Raw genomic sequence first — 17,175 nt, 5'->3', positions numbered from 1 at the left:
GTTGAATCAAGGTTTAGCTTTTTTGGGGGGACAGAATCACAAAATGGCTCTAAATGTGGAGCTGTCTGAAAGTATCCATGCTGAAATCGGCATGGGGTCTTTGTAGTTTGCTCTTTCTCCCCCATTGCACCTAAATCAGAGCAGTAGGAACTTCGAAACGGGAATACAGTGAAAAATAAAGCCTTTAAATGTCAAGCAAATGACTTGAAGAGGCCAGTCTCTCAGAAGACCGTAGGGTGCTCACCATCCACCGAAGCCATTCACTGTCTTTAAGGGGCTTCGTTCAGGCTACCAGCACTCAGAGACGTCGCTCCTCAAAAGATTTGGCCCTGTTTTACAGTATGCTACTTGTTTCACCTGGATCCTTTCAACTGTTGTAGCATCTACTTCTACTTCCCAAGAAAAAGAGCAACATCCCATTAGCAGAGCCACGAGTTTGCCAGTCTATGCTGCTGGACACATTCAGTCCTTTAGATGTCCTCCCCGTTTTCACTGAGGGAGATGGTGTGTATTTTAATGGTTGGCACTTTACAATTTTCATGGACAAGGTTCCCTGAAGTGCCTGCACAGCAGCATTCCTGGAGGAAACCTTTACTTTTCACTTTGGCAGCAGTACAGTCTTTAGAAACTGCATTTTTTGCAGGCATGCTTTGCACAGCGGAGAATATCTTCCATTCGCAGACCCCATCTGACTTGGAAATCTTATAGAAGGTTTCTCCCGAGCCAACAGGGATACGGACCACACCTTTGCGTCTCTCCATGCTTTGGCTAGTGGGATGGTTGAGGTTGAAACTTGGGGATTGTTTCTTTGCTGCTTGCTTCCTTTGGAGGCACTGCGCTCTCAGGACGTTTTGGAACGCTTTCTTAAACTCTTGACTTGAGCACGGATAGATTATGGGGTTGATGCAGCTGTTTAAATATCCAAGCCAAAATGTTATTTTAAAAAGTGTGTCCGGGGGTTTGATTGCAGGAAAGAAAGAACCTAAAATGGAAAATACACAGAGTATTAAGGCAGAGGCAGTGAGAAATTGCAGGTAACCAAAGAAACTTAAACACTGGAAAAAATAAATAAGATTCTGTTCTGTCTTGGAAAATTTATGACTCAAAGCCCAATTCCTGCAGGAACAAGTCTTTCAGAAGATATGGTGTCATACAATTACATGGATGTTCTATCAGAGATTGATTCAAGACATCACCTACTTTATTATACAAGCTTTGTATTCCCATTTACAGCCAGAGAGGCAAGCGAGAGGACTGGTATCAAGTGATAGACAAAAATTGCTTCCTCCAGGACTCCTAATTCAAGATTATTTAGCCAAATTATAGTCATATCTACGAGGTCATCAAAAGGGGCTTCAAATGGCAAGAAAATGGCATCACTTCAGAAGTCAGAGTAAGTGAAAAGTCAGATTACTGAGTTGACTGCATTCCAGCTAAAGTCTTAAAAATTATAAAGTATTTTCCCTTGAAACCTTTAGAAAATCTAACTTTCCACATTTTTCTGTCTCATAGAATGCATCTAAAATTCAGAGAAGTTAAAGGAAATGTTCCTTCTTACATCAGTGAACACTGGAGAGGGTCTCATGGGCAGCCATAATATATAGACTGATATATATTTGCAAGGTTACTGCCCAGAGATGATTCAAAGAAGAAGAACTTAGTTGGCTCCTTAGTAAGGAAAGTACTGTGGGACTTTTTACTATATAGAAGGCAGGATAACATTCAAAAAATTTGAAATTTTTTGATGCAGCTTATTCAGCATATCAGTGACAGAGCCATAAATTGTGCATTCATTAGTCCTCACTGTCCCGGCACAGCAACAGTCAACTACAAGTGACCATGCGAATTGAAAATTAAATAGTATTACTAATATCCTTTTAAAAAAATAGATTATGATATATGATAACATAGGATTTAATTATGAGTTATCTGCTGATTTAAAATCTTGGGAACATTTTCCTAATGCCAAACCTTTGGGTTTTGGTTTAACTACAACGTGAGCTCCTTACTGCTTGTACAAGCAAGTTTTTAACTTTAAATGATTTGAATAGGATGTCAGTAAATGCTTAAGAGATTTACTCACGGAGAGATGTTATTGTTAAGCTACAGAGACATATTTAAGATATTGAAGAGTCAACACTGCTGCTTACGGAGAATTGTTTAGAAATTTGTTGCTTTTCTTGAATGACACTGGAAAGTGGCCATTGTAACAAGATCCTGTAATTCTCTTATTTGGTACTTCTCTTTGCTTAGAAATAAAAACAATATTGTCTGAATGTGAATGAACCAGAAGACTAAACTCTGTGTGATGCTGGGGTGGGAATAAGTGATAACAGCACTTCTAAGACCAATTTTGCAAAACGAATGTAGAACCAGAGAAAGAGAAAAATATTTGCCGTGTGTTGTCAAGGGGAAAGGCTGTTTCTTGCCTCCTTTAAAAGAAAGGGGGAAAAAAAAAAAGTGGTTCTATCATACCAGTGTCAGTAATTAGTTTGGGCACAGGAAGAAAAATAATTTCCCAGAAAACACAATTGGCTTGTTTTGGACTTTATAGTCAAGTTTATAATAAATAGAACTTTCAGCACTGACAAATGCTTGTCCTCCTGCTTCCCCCTGGAAAAATCGTAAGCATGTGCATGTTGAAAGAAATACTGTGGAAGATTCAGGCATCGATACATTTGTCATCCTCTGCAGTTCAACTACGTCTGTAAGCAGCTTCTAAGCTTTACAGGGATCGATCGGTTCGTTGGACCTCCCCTGACTTAGGAAAAGCTAATAATGCAATCAGAGGGTGTTCTAATTTAATTCTGAGAGCTGCTGAACTTTGGTTTGAATCTTTTTCTTCCTATCTTTGTCAAACAAAGCTACAGCAAGTGCAGCAAATGCTTTCAAGTGGCAGAAGCCAGAAAGGAATTCTCAGGGTGTTTTTGCCTGTGTGAGAATGTATCAAAATATTGCCTAAACCAGAGATACAAATAGTGCAGCGTGATTAATGACTTGCTCATTCTGCTGAACATGGTCTCCGCTGTGAAATGTGAAGCAATGTCTTCTTGCCGTGGCACCAGCTCCTACCTCTGAGTGGAGCTGATGTGCCCAGAGGACACGCTGCCGTCAAGGAAGAAATAGGAGATGTGGTAGGGCGAGAAGCCTTCCAGTTATCTCTGACCTGGGAGAGGTCCCATAAGACCCAGGGCATCTGGTGTGTGTTGGAGCAGCAGAGAAGTGAGACTGAGTCGAATACCCAGGGGCAGTGCAGAACATGCCACAGGAGCTTGCTCTTTGTATTGGAGCAGCTGAACCTCTGATTCCAACCCGTTACAACCTGGGCATCAAGCACGAGTCTCGCTGCCTCTGTGACTGCTTCTGTGTTGCTCTGAGCTAGCTAGGTAGGGCGGCTTCACTACCAGTTTCAATATCAACCAGTTCTGAAGACCAAAAATGTCGCGCTAAAGAAAGCAAACGCTGTTTTGCAGTTAGACATGAGTGAGCAGGCATATCCACGACCTAGAATTTTTCTCAGCAAATTAATGCCGTTTTTCCTAAATAAAGTTCTCAAAGAACTTTCTGGCTGAAGTCATTGGCAGATGAAAAATAACGAAAGGCTTCTAAATGCCCAAATCATGCCCAGTTTTTTCTTTATTTCCTCATTTAATTGCAGCGTATCTACTGCTTTCCCATTTTGTGTTAAGACAAAAGGTGAAACAAATCTCGGTTTAGGGAATCAGCTGTGTGAGGCTGAGTGTAAAAATGGGTAAACAATAACAATTCCTGTTTGCTGCAACTTCTGGCTCACTTTAAACGGAATGCTAGTGTCTTGCCAAAGTCTGTTAAAAATAGAAAATAGCCAGTGTCAGAGTCTGTCTCTTGCTCTTTTTTTGGGGTGGGGATCTGCATGCTAATTTATTAATGTAACCTTTTTTGGTTCATCAGTGTAGAGACTTGTTGCCTTGGAACAACACAGTGAAAAGAAAACAAAAGTAGCTTCAACAGCGTACAAACTTTGCTACCTGTAGACCCCATCACCTGCTGTCTTTAACTCGTTCTTTCCAGTGGTGGACACAACTTGGGCTGTAGGACAGTAGCTTTGCTCTGCTGCGCACTTCGTTGTGCTAGTCAGTGATGTTTCATAAGTTTAGACCAGCTAAAGCTCTGTCTCCAGGCTTCACTATAACTGTGTGTTGTCCTGTGAATGAAACAGGACTAATGGCAATAGGAAGAAATATTGTCAGCAGCATCTTGAAAGGACTGAGGCTGGAATTGATAGTCAACGGACCAACTATGTAACAGAGCTAGATGTAAAGTCAAAGTAAAAATAATTTGGACCCTCTTCTCACTTATGTCGACAGCTTACTCAACTTCCAGAGCAATATAAATCAAGATCAACATGTCTAAACCTTGAGCCACTGAATTGTTGTGTAGGTTGCAAAAAAATATTTCGCCTCCTGCATCTTCTCTGTAGAATGAGCAAAATCATTCTGTATGATGCAGGACTGCTGTGAGGAACTATTGACACGTTAGCATTTGCTTACTGCCTCTATAGAAACATGGTGTCCTATTCAAAGGGCCACAGAAAGCAATGCCCTTCTATTGCAGACGCCCGGTTACCTCTGTAGTTCAGAAACTTTCCCTAATCTTTTCTGCTGGCTACCTGAGTATCTGGCAAAAGGGGAAAAATATCATATTCTCCAAGTCCTTGGGGAATCAGAATACTAAGAATGTATTCTTTTCTTCCAGGCCTTTAATATTCAGTGACGTTGCTATCATGATTAATATCAGTGGTTGATGTATCTGGTAGCAAGCGGGAGTAATTTTCAAACAGTGCTTCTAAGCCTGGTGATAAAATGGTTTGTTCAGTGTGCCGAAATATCGAACCGGGCAGTGGCTGGCAGCTCAAGTCAGATGAGTTCAAAGTAGAAATAAAACATAGGCTTCGTGGGGGTTTTTTTGTGGTTTGTTTTTGTTTGTTTTTGTTTTTGTTTTAAACAATGACCGTAATTAACTATGAGATTAAACAACCAGAGTGGTGAATTCTCTCTTCTTTAGGGTATAGAGTATAAGACTGTCTGTTTCCTACGTAGCAGTAGGCAGTACAAAAGAAACTTGGTGAAATGGCACCTAATTCTCCAGAGCAAGCTTTTCCAATTCTCTCACTCGAGGCTAGGTGTAGTCATAGATTAATAAAGTGCTGCCATCCAGGTATCCTCTGATAGAGTTGGAGAGTGAGCAGCAGCTGAGAAGTGAAAAGTTTTCTTTCTTGAAACAAATTCTCTATCCAATTCACAGGCCTTAATGTCTTCCCCGCTACGCTCTCAGGAATAAAATGGTAAATAGTGGCAAAACTGATTACAGTTTAGAGGCTTCATCATCCATTGTCTCCCTGCAGTCTGTGCTGGAGGAACAGTAAGGAAAACTTCAAATGATCTTTTCATGCCTTTGAATTGTAGATTGATTAAATGATGCTTGAATTCCTGCTTTGTTTTCAAAAGGTTGAGAACTCTCAAGTGTCAGTAGCACAATTCAATTGGTTGTTATATGAAAATAAAATAAAATAAAATAAAATGTACTATTAGCCTCCTGAGATCCTTTGCCATTAAGTATTTCATCACTCACCCCTGAAAAACGTCAGGCTTGCATTCCCTTCCCTCATCATTTATTTTCCTGTTTGTCAACTCGAAGTTTCTTCAGATCTGAGAGATAAGTTTTCCATGTACCTCCTGGTGAGTAAGTGCCAATTCAGTCACAAAGATGTAATTTGACTTTGTCGTTTGTCAGAACTTACAGAGCTGCTTGATTATAGGTTGTTTAAAAGCCAGTACTGATGTCGTGCGTCGCTTCACTGATGGACAGCAGAGGCGTTTAGAAGCTGCCAGACTACAGAAACTTGTGTTATTTGTTTACTCTGTATCGCCTCTGTCAGCACCACGGGAATAAGATCCCATACATTTTTGTGACCGATGGACCAACAGTGGTGTTAAAATCCATCTCTGCTAGTAAATCTTGCAGCTCTGTTTAGGTTCGCTATTTTTTCCCCCCTTTTATGTTGCACGTTACAGATTCCACTCAGGAGATGACAGCAGTGCCCGTGCACCTTATGAGCAGAGAACCAAACAGTATTTGTTAGTGTTATGTTATCAGGGCTTAAAGTGTCCTAGGGAATCAGGAAAAGTACCCATTTTAAACCTTGCACAGAAGTCAAACAAAAATCCTAGCATCTCTTGCCTCTGACGTATAGGAAATACGCCTCTGGAATCACAGCAAATTGGAAACAGGGATAGTGGTCTGGTTTACAGGGGGGCAAAGCTTATAACTCAGGTCCTGGGATCTGCCCTAAAGAGGTCAAGTTAGAGGGCAGCAGCTATTCCAGAGCAATTGCCCTAAAGACCCGGAGGATGAAGCACAGAGGAGCACTGATGTCCCCACGTAGACTAACGCTGTACCAGGGGCACCCTAGAGCTCTCGTGGGGCAGTCTGCTCTACAAACATTGATAAATGTGTTACATCTTGTGTTCCCAAGCTCAGTGTTAGCACTGAACTTTATTCCATAAGACTGGCACTCTATACTGCATCTCGGGTCAAACACAAACCATCCCTTGGAAAGTATATTTGTGTGTGTGTATATATATATGTATTGCTGTAGACATGCAACAGCTGCACTCTGTACATATATGCTCTCCCAGCACGTCTCACCCTGCTGGTCCCTTATGGAAAGTATTTTCTGTGGGAACAAAAAATGGGATCAAAAAACCCTTGAACAGTAGGAAATGCTTCTGGGTTTTGTACAATCAAATGAACGTAACAAACGCAGAACAGCGGTTCATAGACATGAGGAAGGGTAAAAGCCTGCATCTGGCAAGTCTTGCATGTTTACAGCTGTGCCTGTCGCAAGGCCTGGAATATTGTGGCTGATTCAGGGGGAAATGAGAGTGACTTTGTGCCTAGATATCCCTGACCCATAATAAACAGCTGTAGAAGGAGTGAGAGTTTGTTTCTCTTCACAAAAGGATTCAGGAGGGTGCGGGTGTTTGGACAGAGGTGAGAGGTAGAAAGGACAGGCAATAGGAATGGGTCAGTCTGGGAACGGTGCTCTGATCATTTGGATTTTTTCAGACCTAATTTATGCTCTGTTTCATATTGTACCCACTTACGATGGATGATATTTCTGGCGAAGGGCAAACATCTCAGCAAGCAACTATTTCCAGATTCACTGTGGGCAGTTGCAGATTTAGAAAGCCGATAAAAAACCATGGGAAGGTAAACTGAGGTTTTGTTAGCCATGTAAACCCAAATAATCGCATTGTTTTACAAATCAATTTCATTGTCGTTGAAATTCCAGCTCCCATGCTGTTACTGCAGTGGAATGATTCTGGATCTCATTGCTCACATTTTTAAGATGTTTGATATTCATCCCGAAGCCCTCGCTCTCGGAGTCATGCACTTACAACAAAACCTTAGCTTTCCTTTAAAAATTAAAAAACCCCAAGCGGGTGGTTCAGAGAGTAGTTTGAAAGGATGAGTCTCTCTCAGCCTGTCTCACGAGTTTGTCACTATGCGGTTGTCGCTCGTGATTTTGGAATCCTTGGGCTTAGCAATACAGGAATTATCTTCTTCAGCAAAAGCTGAGTATCTACCCCTTATGTATCCAAACTGAAGACAAAGCCTGACATTTGCTTCGTGGGGTGGGAGAATCACTCATCGCCTTTCAATCACTAACAAATCCTAAATTGCGCTGTGATGTTTCAGAGCGAGTGAAAAATTACATTCTTGGTTCATTTACTCCGGGGACTTGAAAGTGGTGACTACACAAAGCAGGAAGGTTTTGAAGACAAGGACAAGCCTTCTCTGACAGATAGTGCATGCAGGAGAGCCACAGATGTGAATTACGAAACAGCCCAACTGACTCCACTTTCTCTCCCTTGTTTTCAGTATAAATGGCTATTAATATCGCCAATTCCTTCTGCTGCTTTGCTGTGTTATGAATCAGTGGGACACAACGTTTCAGGACTCGGTAACAGTGGAGAAATGTTGGCCACAGGGAAGTCAGCAGGATCTTTGCCGTTGGCTTCAGTGTAGCCGAGTTAGCAACCTAGACCAACAAAGCCTTTCCAGTCTGTGTTTATGAAAAATGCCCCTTGGTTTTAGAAAAAAATAAAAAACTTGCCGAGGAAATACCTTGGCTGTTTATCTTCATGGCTTATTTTCTCCCCATTCAATGGCTTAACACACACTCAAACTTGTGCTCCATGGCTCAAGGAGTGTAAACACCCTTCTCCCTGACCTGTGCTCCAGAGAACGAGCTGGGGCTTTCTTCTTCTTTTTTTCCCCCTTTTTTTCTTTTTGTTGCTGAGGGAACACACTGAAGTGCTAATGTGAGAAATCTAGCTCTCAATATTTCCTCCATGGCTGGAATTCAACATTTTCTGCTATGAAAACTATATTGAGGGTTAGGTTGTCACAGCTTTTATTCATTGTATTTTATTATATTATTATCAACTGAACAACGAAAAGAAAGGGGATTCAGATCCTTGCTTCTCTGAATATCTGGATGACCCAGCCATGACGATGTCAAGGGAGCGCACGGGCTGCTTGCCTTACTCTCTGCCCTCCAAGTAAAGGGGTGGGAGGGACAGGAGGGTCCCACGCTTCTGTTTACTACTACGAGACCATCTGTCCAATTCTAAAGAAGAAAAGATTCATGAAAAGAAGGGAAGCTATTTATCTTCTGTATGGGGAAATGCCAGGATAGTATACTGTAGTCCCCTATTTTCCACTGTGATTCCCTAGAAGGCTGGTGCAACTCTACACAGTCCTCCCCAGGAAAACTTTTGCTTTCTCTTACTTTTTTTCTCTGCCAGCAAACTTATTTACCCTCCCAAGTTGTAAACACCTTCTCTTTAACACTGCCTTCACAGGATAAGACAATACTACCCATTGCTTCAGTATCATCAACCAAAATTATTTCGATTCTATAGGAAATTGGTGACTTTCTGTTCCGCATCTACAGTTAACCTGTTACTGAGGGATCCCAGCTCACTGCTGAATCTCACACTCTGGCGGTTCCCATTATACTGCTGCTTAAACTATGGGGGATGGATGAATCACAAGCACTGCCTTTTTGTGCTCCCAAAAGACCCTAAAAAACATGTTTAAACTGCTCTCAGTATCTCACACTAGTGGATCCTGTGCGTTACTCTGAAATGGTGTTCCCAGATTTTGCTCAGTAAAACACTGCTGTCTGCAGGGGTCAGCAGGTAGGGAACAGAGTGAATTGCAGGGTATAAACTTCAAGACAGTAGCAGGTATTTGAACTCCTGCTGTGATAAGATATGGGTGAAGCAGAAACCCTGGCTTAACTTCCCTGACCCGACTCTGTCATATTCTGGTTCACGATGACAAAGGAACACGGTCCAAAGCCCAGCTACTTTGACAGTAAGTGGGCAGGACACAAGATGGCTTATCCAGAAACCGTGGGAGTTGATCTGAACATGTTCTGGCAGGAGAACACATTGAATCGAGAGTCAGATGATCTTGAAAAGAGCAAGAGGCCATACAGCTATACCTGATATGTTTTTCACTGGTACCAAAAATCAGATGGGTCCTTGAAGCACAGCCTTTGGGAAATAATGTACCCTAATAGACTAATGGAAGCTTTGTGTTGCAACATAGAGGAGGACAGGTCAATCATGCCTTACCAGCATGATTAGGGTAATTGAATTTCTTATCTGATAACATACAAACCACTGCAGCTTTTCTGTCCTGTCTGGCCACCTTTGACTTCCAAAAATAAATTTCCCATTTACAGCTGAGTGGACTGGGTATGAACTCATGCCCCTGGAGCCCAAGCAAGGTGCCATAGTTAAATCAGCCACCTTATTAAACATACGGCAAGTGATGATATATACAACAAATGCAAACCTCACAGGAAAACACAGGGATAAATCCACCAACCTCCAAACGTCGGTGCATGTTCCTACTCCGCACCTTGTGACATCCTGAGGTATTGCATCAATGGCAGAGATAGAAAAATGCATTTTATTTTTCTGGTTTACCTCTAGTGAAAGTAGAGAGTCATTCTCTTTGACTCCATTTAAAAAACAGCCACAAAATAGTAATTAGAAACCAGCTGCAGACAGGCACGTAGGCAAGGTTAGAGGATTCCCTTGCTGGTGTTTGTGTCAGCTCACAAGACTAATTTACTATTCTACTACAAATATAAATACCCTCCAGCGTATCCTCTTTTCTGCTCTCTTCATCATGAGAATGATTGACAAATGCTAAAAGCCTTCCTCTCCCTTGCCCAGTTTAATAGTCTGGATTGTTTTTTCCCCTGTGATATCCTCTCTCAGACTTTCCCTTTTTTCTTCTTTCTGCTTCTGAACACAACATCTACAACCAGATAGATTTAAGCTAGCTTGCCTCAGAAAGTGGGCAACAAACAAAGCTCTGTGAGTTTGTTTGCTTCTGAGGGATTGTTAAGATGAGCCATCGATCCCAACTTAGGACCATTTTTGTAATAACCCAGCCCTTTTTCTTTTTTCTATCGGTTCTGCGCATGTTTCACCTCAAAACAACCTTCAAGCACTGTCATCTATGTTGTTGAAAATAAACCTTCTGAAAAATTCCCAGAGCGACCCATAAGTGTCTTCCAGCTACAGGAAAAGGTCTGTTCTGGCAGTTGTGACATCATCCTCAACATTACCTTGAAAACTGGTGCCATCACTACGGGCGTGCACTGAATTTCCAGACTCTTCTAGCTCTGAGCATTTCTTTCTATATCTGTCTATGTCCCTTTCTAGCAACTGCAAGAGGAAAACAAAAAACAGAAATGGAAGAAACATGCTGTTGTGGCAGGCTGTTATTGCAGAGTGCCAGGGCCCAACAAGCCTTAATTGCCCAGATGAGCCTCATCTGTGGCCTCTACCCACAACCCCCCTGCCCATTGGCCTAGGAGCTGCATATAAGGTCAGGCTCTTCTCTTTGCCCCTCTTTGAGTGATGTAGGCGAGCTCAGGCCTGTTCTTTGCTGGCTCTGTTTTGTTGTTTTGTGTTTGTGTGGTGATTACTGGACTGTTGGCTGAACCTGTCATAGATGCCACCTCTGCCTGCTTCTGCTCAGGTACGGCGAGCGCACGTTTTTGGGGAGGGCATGGCTCCTGCCTGCGCTGTTGTCACCCTCTGTTCCTGGCTCGTTCTCCCCTCTGGAGTAGCACTGCTCTTGCTGCTCCTTGACATTCAAGTTCCTCTAAGAACCTGTTCTCAGGTTTCTAGTTCAGCTTCATGTAGTCCCTATTTGCTGGTGCCTAAGAGAATATGGTTGCTCCGATTTGAAAAGCAATGTTGCTTGCTTTAGGGCAATTTTTTTTTGCCCCAAGATCTTAAAGAACTTTGGCAACATGTCAAAGGAGATCTTAAAGAACTTTGGGAAGAGAAGCAGGGCTTCAATTTATAGCTCACTTGGAAAAAAGAAACTTGGTGATAAGAAGGTTTTGACTAATGTACAAAACAAAAATGCAGCCCTATCAGCTGCTAGTCCTCCCAGCTAGATCATAGATCTTAATTCCCTTCAGTAAAGCAGTGTATTCTTGCTCATGTAAAGGAGTGCGTGGGGCATAATCCCCTGTTCATGACACCTGGCTTGCACTCCTCCTAGCTGTTTGAATGGAGTGCTTTAGTGCAGTTATGTTTTGAGGAAGGAGCCAAGCACGGGGTAACCAAAGTGTGAAGGTCAGCACTAAAAAGCTTTAAAGCTATTCTCACCATGAAAATTAACATGAGGGGATGTTAAATGGGGATGCTCAAGGGATTAATAAGTGGCTAGCAGTTAGGAATGATTGGTGATTAAGTCTTGCAGAAGAGAAATAAGGGATTAAGAAAATGATGCAACAGGTGTAGAAGATGATATGTGAGAGCAGTAGCCCTAAAGTGGACAGGGAAACATCCTTTCCAGCTACCTTCTCTGAAGGGCTGAATAATAGACTACCTGGATGGAGTAGGATGCTCTCATAGTCTGCTTGGAGCAAACACCAGCCTGTACTAAACAAGTGGCGGTCAGTGAAAGCATTTAGAGCTCTTAAATGAGCAAGTAACTTATTCAGGTTAACACTTCCTTCTGTTGAATATATCCCTTGTATACTTAACCTTATAGGAAGGTGGATGCCTAGTGTAGAATGAGGAACGTTTGGTGGACATATCTGAAAATCTTCTGCTTGGGAAGCAATTGCAGAGAGCTGTAGATGTACATGGACATCAGTCTGTCTTTACAACCTAATACTAGGGCTAAAGTGTTGGACGTGGTTGCTCGTAGGCAATGACGTTTATAGGAAGAGTCTGTGCAGAATTCCCCCAATAAAGCTAATTCAGCAATGGGTTTACAGCTTATTTTGTGTAATAGCAATTCAAAGGAAGGTCTGCAGAATAAAAAGCACTTTACACCATCAGACTTCCACTGCTGCAGAGCAGAGACAGAATTTGAGCTTGCTAAGAACAGGTGTCATGTATAGAGGCTAATGGACACAGACAAAGGACCTCACAGTTCTTGCAGGCTCTGTTTAAACTCCTATGTAGGTGCCTATTGCTGCCTCTTACCCTGCATTTCAGTTGGTCTAAGCCTTCCCTAAACCGTCACGGGAAAGGACCTTTCATTGCACTAGGAAAGCTATGTGTCTATAGAGGAACCGAGATTTAATCAGGGGAATACAAAGACTGCAGATCTAGTCGGGGCACACGAGCTTTGACTTGGAAGGTTATGTTAAACAATGTGTGAAGATATGTTGAGTTCAAAGAAGCTTTTACAGGGAAACTTTGAGACTAGGAGTGGATCCACTGGGTCACCTCTAAAGAGGGAGAGGAAGTGCATGCAGAAATGAAAACCTGACTTCTCCCAAGGGGAATCAGCTGTTTTGACACTCTTATTTTACAGAAGTTTTGTGAAGGGTGGGTTTGCACTCCACCATGTAGAGAAAAAAAACAATCTTAACCTCAGTTCTTTTCATGCAACAGGATTATCATTCCCTGGCTTACTCCACAAACATCAAAGCCAAGTGAGAAGAAGGTGTATTGGACTATTGGACTGAAAGCTTTTGCACAGACCCTTTGCCTGGAATGAAACTCCATCCATCTAAGAAGGTAAGACAGACATCGCTTACACAGATAAAAAAACTGGCAACGTTACGCACCAATTTCAATTAAGATATTGTCTTATGGCAGGGATACTCAAACTGTTTGTCCAGTTATTTTCAGCAGCATCTACTGATATGGTTGTCATGCCTTTATCTCCCTCCTGAGATCCTTCTATCGCGCTTGCCCTTCCCATACCGACACCCCAAAAGTTTCTACCCCATTTATTGTACGTTTTAACAAGCCTGGTGTTTCTTGTTTTAAAGTGGTTCTTGGCTGGTAGAGTTGATGTTAATAGATGTGGGGATCCTGAAGATGCTGTAGATCACAGTAAAATAAACATGTTTTGGGAACTTCCGCTGCATAGTGGTAAGCGCCTGCCAGTTGTCTGAAGTGGTTTGCGTAGCATAGTTTAAGAATGTCCGTCTCATGAGCAGCCTTCATTGAGGGAGGCCTGCTTTTGAACGGCTCCGACTCCTACAAATGACTGAAGTGACCTGCAGTAGCCGATGGCTGATGGGACCATTTATAGGTCTGTCCCATGTCCACAAAGCCGCAGAACTGGTCTTCGGCACAATGAAGTTCTTGTTGCCCAGCCAGCTGTGTTGTGAACTCCACAACAGTCAGCGGTTTCAGCAACGGGGTATTCTGCCCATCTGAAAAGTCTGACCTCTGCCACTAATCTGCTGCGTGATCCTGGCCGGATCACTTCTCCTCCCTATGCCTGCCTTCACCTGTCTGCAGAATAGGTCTGAAAACGGTTGGTTACTGTCTTTTAGAAAGTGTTGTGCATGGTATAGGTGTAGAGTGCCATATGCAATCATCTCTGGGTGAGTCTCTGGCTCTGGGTGTCTCAAGATGTCTCAAGACGTGTTTCCTTTGTTTTTTTTGAAGGCGTTATTTTGTACCACTTGTCTGTTTAATAGTTTTTTGTCTTTAAACAAAAGTAGCAAATAGGTTTTGAAAGACTTATTATATGCTTTAAAAATAACATAGTAACCCCGCAAAGATAGGGAAACTAACCTCAAGAAAGTTTCCTTATAAGGGATCAAAGAATTGCAAAGCCACTCTTGAGTCCAGAAAATGTCTTAAATCCAAAGCAAATTAATTACCAACAGCTCTGTGTGGGCAACCACATTTGCAGATGAAAAGAAGTGTGTTTAATGCGTGCCTGCAAACCCTTTTTGGTTATGTTTCAGACATCTTGGCAACCAGCATTCCAACATGCTGACATCCTGGACAGCACGAGCCAGGCCTTTCAGGGCTCCTCCTCATGAAACATCTACATCTCTTAGCCCAGCACTTCCCGATATTCATCAACAGAAAAGATTCTGTAGTTTTGGATTTTTCACACGGCAACATCAGTAAAGCAACCTGGTAAACTTGGTAAACCCAGTAGAGGTTAACTGAAAAACAACAGCTTTTTATAAGGTTTAAAAAAAAAAAAGAAAAGAAAATCCCCAAATCTCTCTTTGCATGCTTAGTAAGGCTGGTTTTTCTTGATTGTACACATTGTTCTGTTACTAGCTAAAAATTCCACACAATCTTACTTCATTTTTCCTATGCAGCGTAAGCCCTTTCCATAAGAAAAGCTACTGAAATTGAGCAACTCACAGGTTTAAGGTTCCATGTTTCAAAAACTAATATTTAGTACAGCTCTTGCAAACTTCAGTGTGATGTGCCACATACCTCGCACTCAGATATAGGTATGAAATTAGTATTCTGCGTTTAAGTCCTGAAATCGCATCAAAGGTGACTGAGCAAGGTTTAATTAAAATTCTAATTACTTCTTTATATTTCAGTGATAGCAAAGCAGAAAAAATCCCCGACTTTCCTCCCCTTTAGAATTACAACTGGTGAATAAATATTCATATTCAGCATGATGGTTGAAGCCAGTGTTTTGCCAGTGGGCTCAGTGGGTTTCCACAATGGATACAAGGCAGAGAAGTATAAAACTATTTTGAAGGATCCTCACTGCTGTCTTCTGACTGGTCATACGATAAATTAAAAAATAGATTAATTTCATTTGGAGTGTGGTGTCTCATAGCGTGAACTTCCTGATAGGAAGCTGATTTTTTTCCTTACAGTAGGGATTATTAGGTGCTGAGCGCCCTAGGAGATCTGGCCCCAAGTCTGTAAACAGCTACTTTGACCCCGAACGCATTTATGTCTTGACCTTTTACATATTTATATCACCTGAAGAACTGGTTGCAAACTTAGATATAAACACACCCCCTCTAAAGATATTGTTCCTATAGCAGAGTTGGTCAGAAACAACAGTCCTAGTTCTGAAAGAGTATTTTCTGCATGGAAAGAGAGTGCTAAATCCTTTCCATTCTTTTCAGAATTTTATGCTTCTCTTTGAACCACAGATGGCTTGTTTCATTTGAGACTATTTTTTACACTCACTGCTTTGTGATGGTGAATGTTTTGATTTTGACAGCTTTCCAAGAGAAAATTATTCCCTCAGAGCTTTTCCGGTCAGGATTATCGTACACAGGCGCAAACATGGCCCTCCCTCCAGGGAAGGTTCTGTAAAAGGTAGGGGGTTTTGCTTTACTTACCAAGAGGCATTACTACAAAAAATGGAAGCCAGCAGAGAACGAAGCATCCCACAACTATCCCCAGGGTCTTGGCAGCTTTCTTTTCCCTGGAGAACTTGAGGAGACGCACTGAGAAATGATGCTTGCTCTTGGTGTTGGATGCTGATCTGCTCACTTCAGGAGCATTTTTACGATGGATCCGTAGGGTCACTTCTTCAGAACGAGATCTCTCTGTCTTCAGACCAGAAGTCAGACCTTTGTTTTCCCGTTTGGCCACTACATACACTCGGCAATACATCACCAAGATAATAGTCAGGGGGAGGTAGAAGGAGCCTAGAGCAGAGAACAACACGTAGCCAGGCTCCTCGGTGATTTGACAGATGGTCTCATCTTCTGGTGCTGGTTCCTTCCAGCCAAAAAGAGGTCCAATTGATATCACCAGAGACAATGCCCAAACGCACAGTAACGCCAGGAGGCCTCTCTTGTCTGTCACTATACTTGGGTATCTCAGTGGGTAGCTCACCCCGATGTATCTGTCTATCGAGATGATACAGAGGCTCATAATGGAAGCAGTGCAGCAAAGGACATCAACAGCTGCCCAGATGTTGCAGAAGATTCTCCCAAAGGCCCAGTAGCCCAAAATCTCCATAGTAGCTGAGAAGGGCAGGACAGTGGAAGTCAAGAGGAGGTCAGCTACAGCCAGGTTAACTATATAATAGTGGGTAACACTCTGAAGATGTCTGTGGCAGGCTACAGAGAGGATAACCAGAATATTACCCAAAACCCCAAAAACAATCAGCCCCCCTAGAATAACACCTAGTAAAATGGCCTTTGAAACGTTCACAGGCCCCACAGAGTGGGTGCAGTTGGAGCAGTCAGAGGAGTTTCCAGGGAGGAAAGCCATGGTGAGTGGCTGATAACGTTCATGCAAGGCTGTTGTACTTCACCCCCTTTTCAGGTAGAAAGAGTGATGAGATCAGTTCTCGGAAGGTTCTACAGGCAACATTTGCCTGACTTTGGGGAAAAGAGTTTTTAAGAACGTCTTAGAAGTGCAGCACCAGGAACAATGAGAAGGATCCAGAAACATGTTAGAAAATTTACCTTTCTCCCTATGTTTTTACCGTTATAGCACAGTTAATAACCACTATTTCCAAGTCAAATTTAACTCCTTTTGCATTTTTCTTGGGGTGCAGAAGTGAGCCTACACAAAACTGAGGCTATTTATCCTACTTTCCAGGATTACATGATGAGAAATATTGGAATTGCAGGTTAAAATCATTTCTGCCTTTTTGGGAAGATTCAATATTTAAGTAACATAAATATTCCAAAGGGTCTCAAATTTAGCTTTCTCCCAAGAGGAAATTGCTGATGCTTTCAATTACCTTGTGTTAGTCCTGATTCTGCCTTACAACTGGCTTAGAAACCTGACAAGGTGGAGGCTGCTGCTGTGTCTGCTCAACAATGTCATTTGAGATACCTGCCACCACCCATCTTCAGGGTCTGAAGTGTCAATCAAGGCT

The 17,175-nt window shown here is 42.2% G+C and overlaps 1 protein-coding gene across 1 annotated transcript; it reads right to left on the bottom strand.

Annotated features, from left to right (window-relative positions):
* Positions 1-384: 384 nt before the first annotated feature.
* ADRA1A (adrenoceptor alpha 1A) lies at positions 385-16,735 on the bottom strand. Its single transcript, XM_076358840.1, has 2 exons — positions 15,677-16,735; positions 385-982 (listed from the first exon to the last, which is right to left on the bottom strand). Exons 1-2 carry the CDS (start codon positions 16,557-16,559, stop codon positions 471-473), a joined length of 1,395 nt encoding a protein of 464 aa, XP_076214955.1. The 5' UTR covers positions 16,560-16,735; the 3' UTR covers positions 385-470.
* Positions 16,736-17,175: the final 440 nt, after the last annotated feature.

This window comes from Aptenodytes patagonicus, chromosome 24 (assembly GCF_965638725.1).
Source record: "Aptenodytes patagonicus chromosome 24, bAptPat1.pri.cur, whole genome shotgun sequence".
In the NCBI taxonomy this organism is placed as follows: Eukaryota; Metazoa; Chordata; class Aves; order Sphenisciformes; family Spheniscidae; genus Aptenodytes; species Aptenodytes patagonicus.
This window is presented reverse-complemented; position numbering and strand designations above follow the sequence as displayed.

Coding starts and splice junctions, on each gene's coding strand:
- ADRA1A (XM_076358840.1), bottom strand. CDS start 16,559: ATGGCTTTCCTCCCTGGAAACTCCTCTGACTGCTCCAACTGCACCCAC. Junction 983..15,676: donor TTTTGTAGTAATGCCTCTTG/GTAAGTAAAGCA, acceptor TTTCCATTTTAG/GTTCTTTCTTTCCTGCAATC.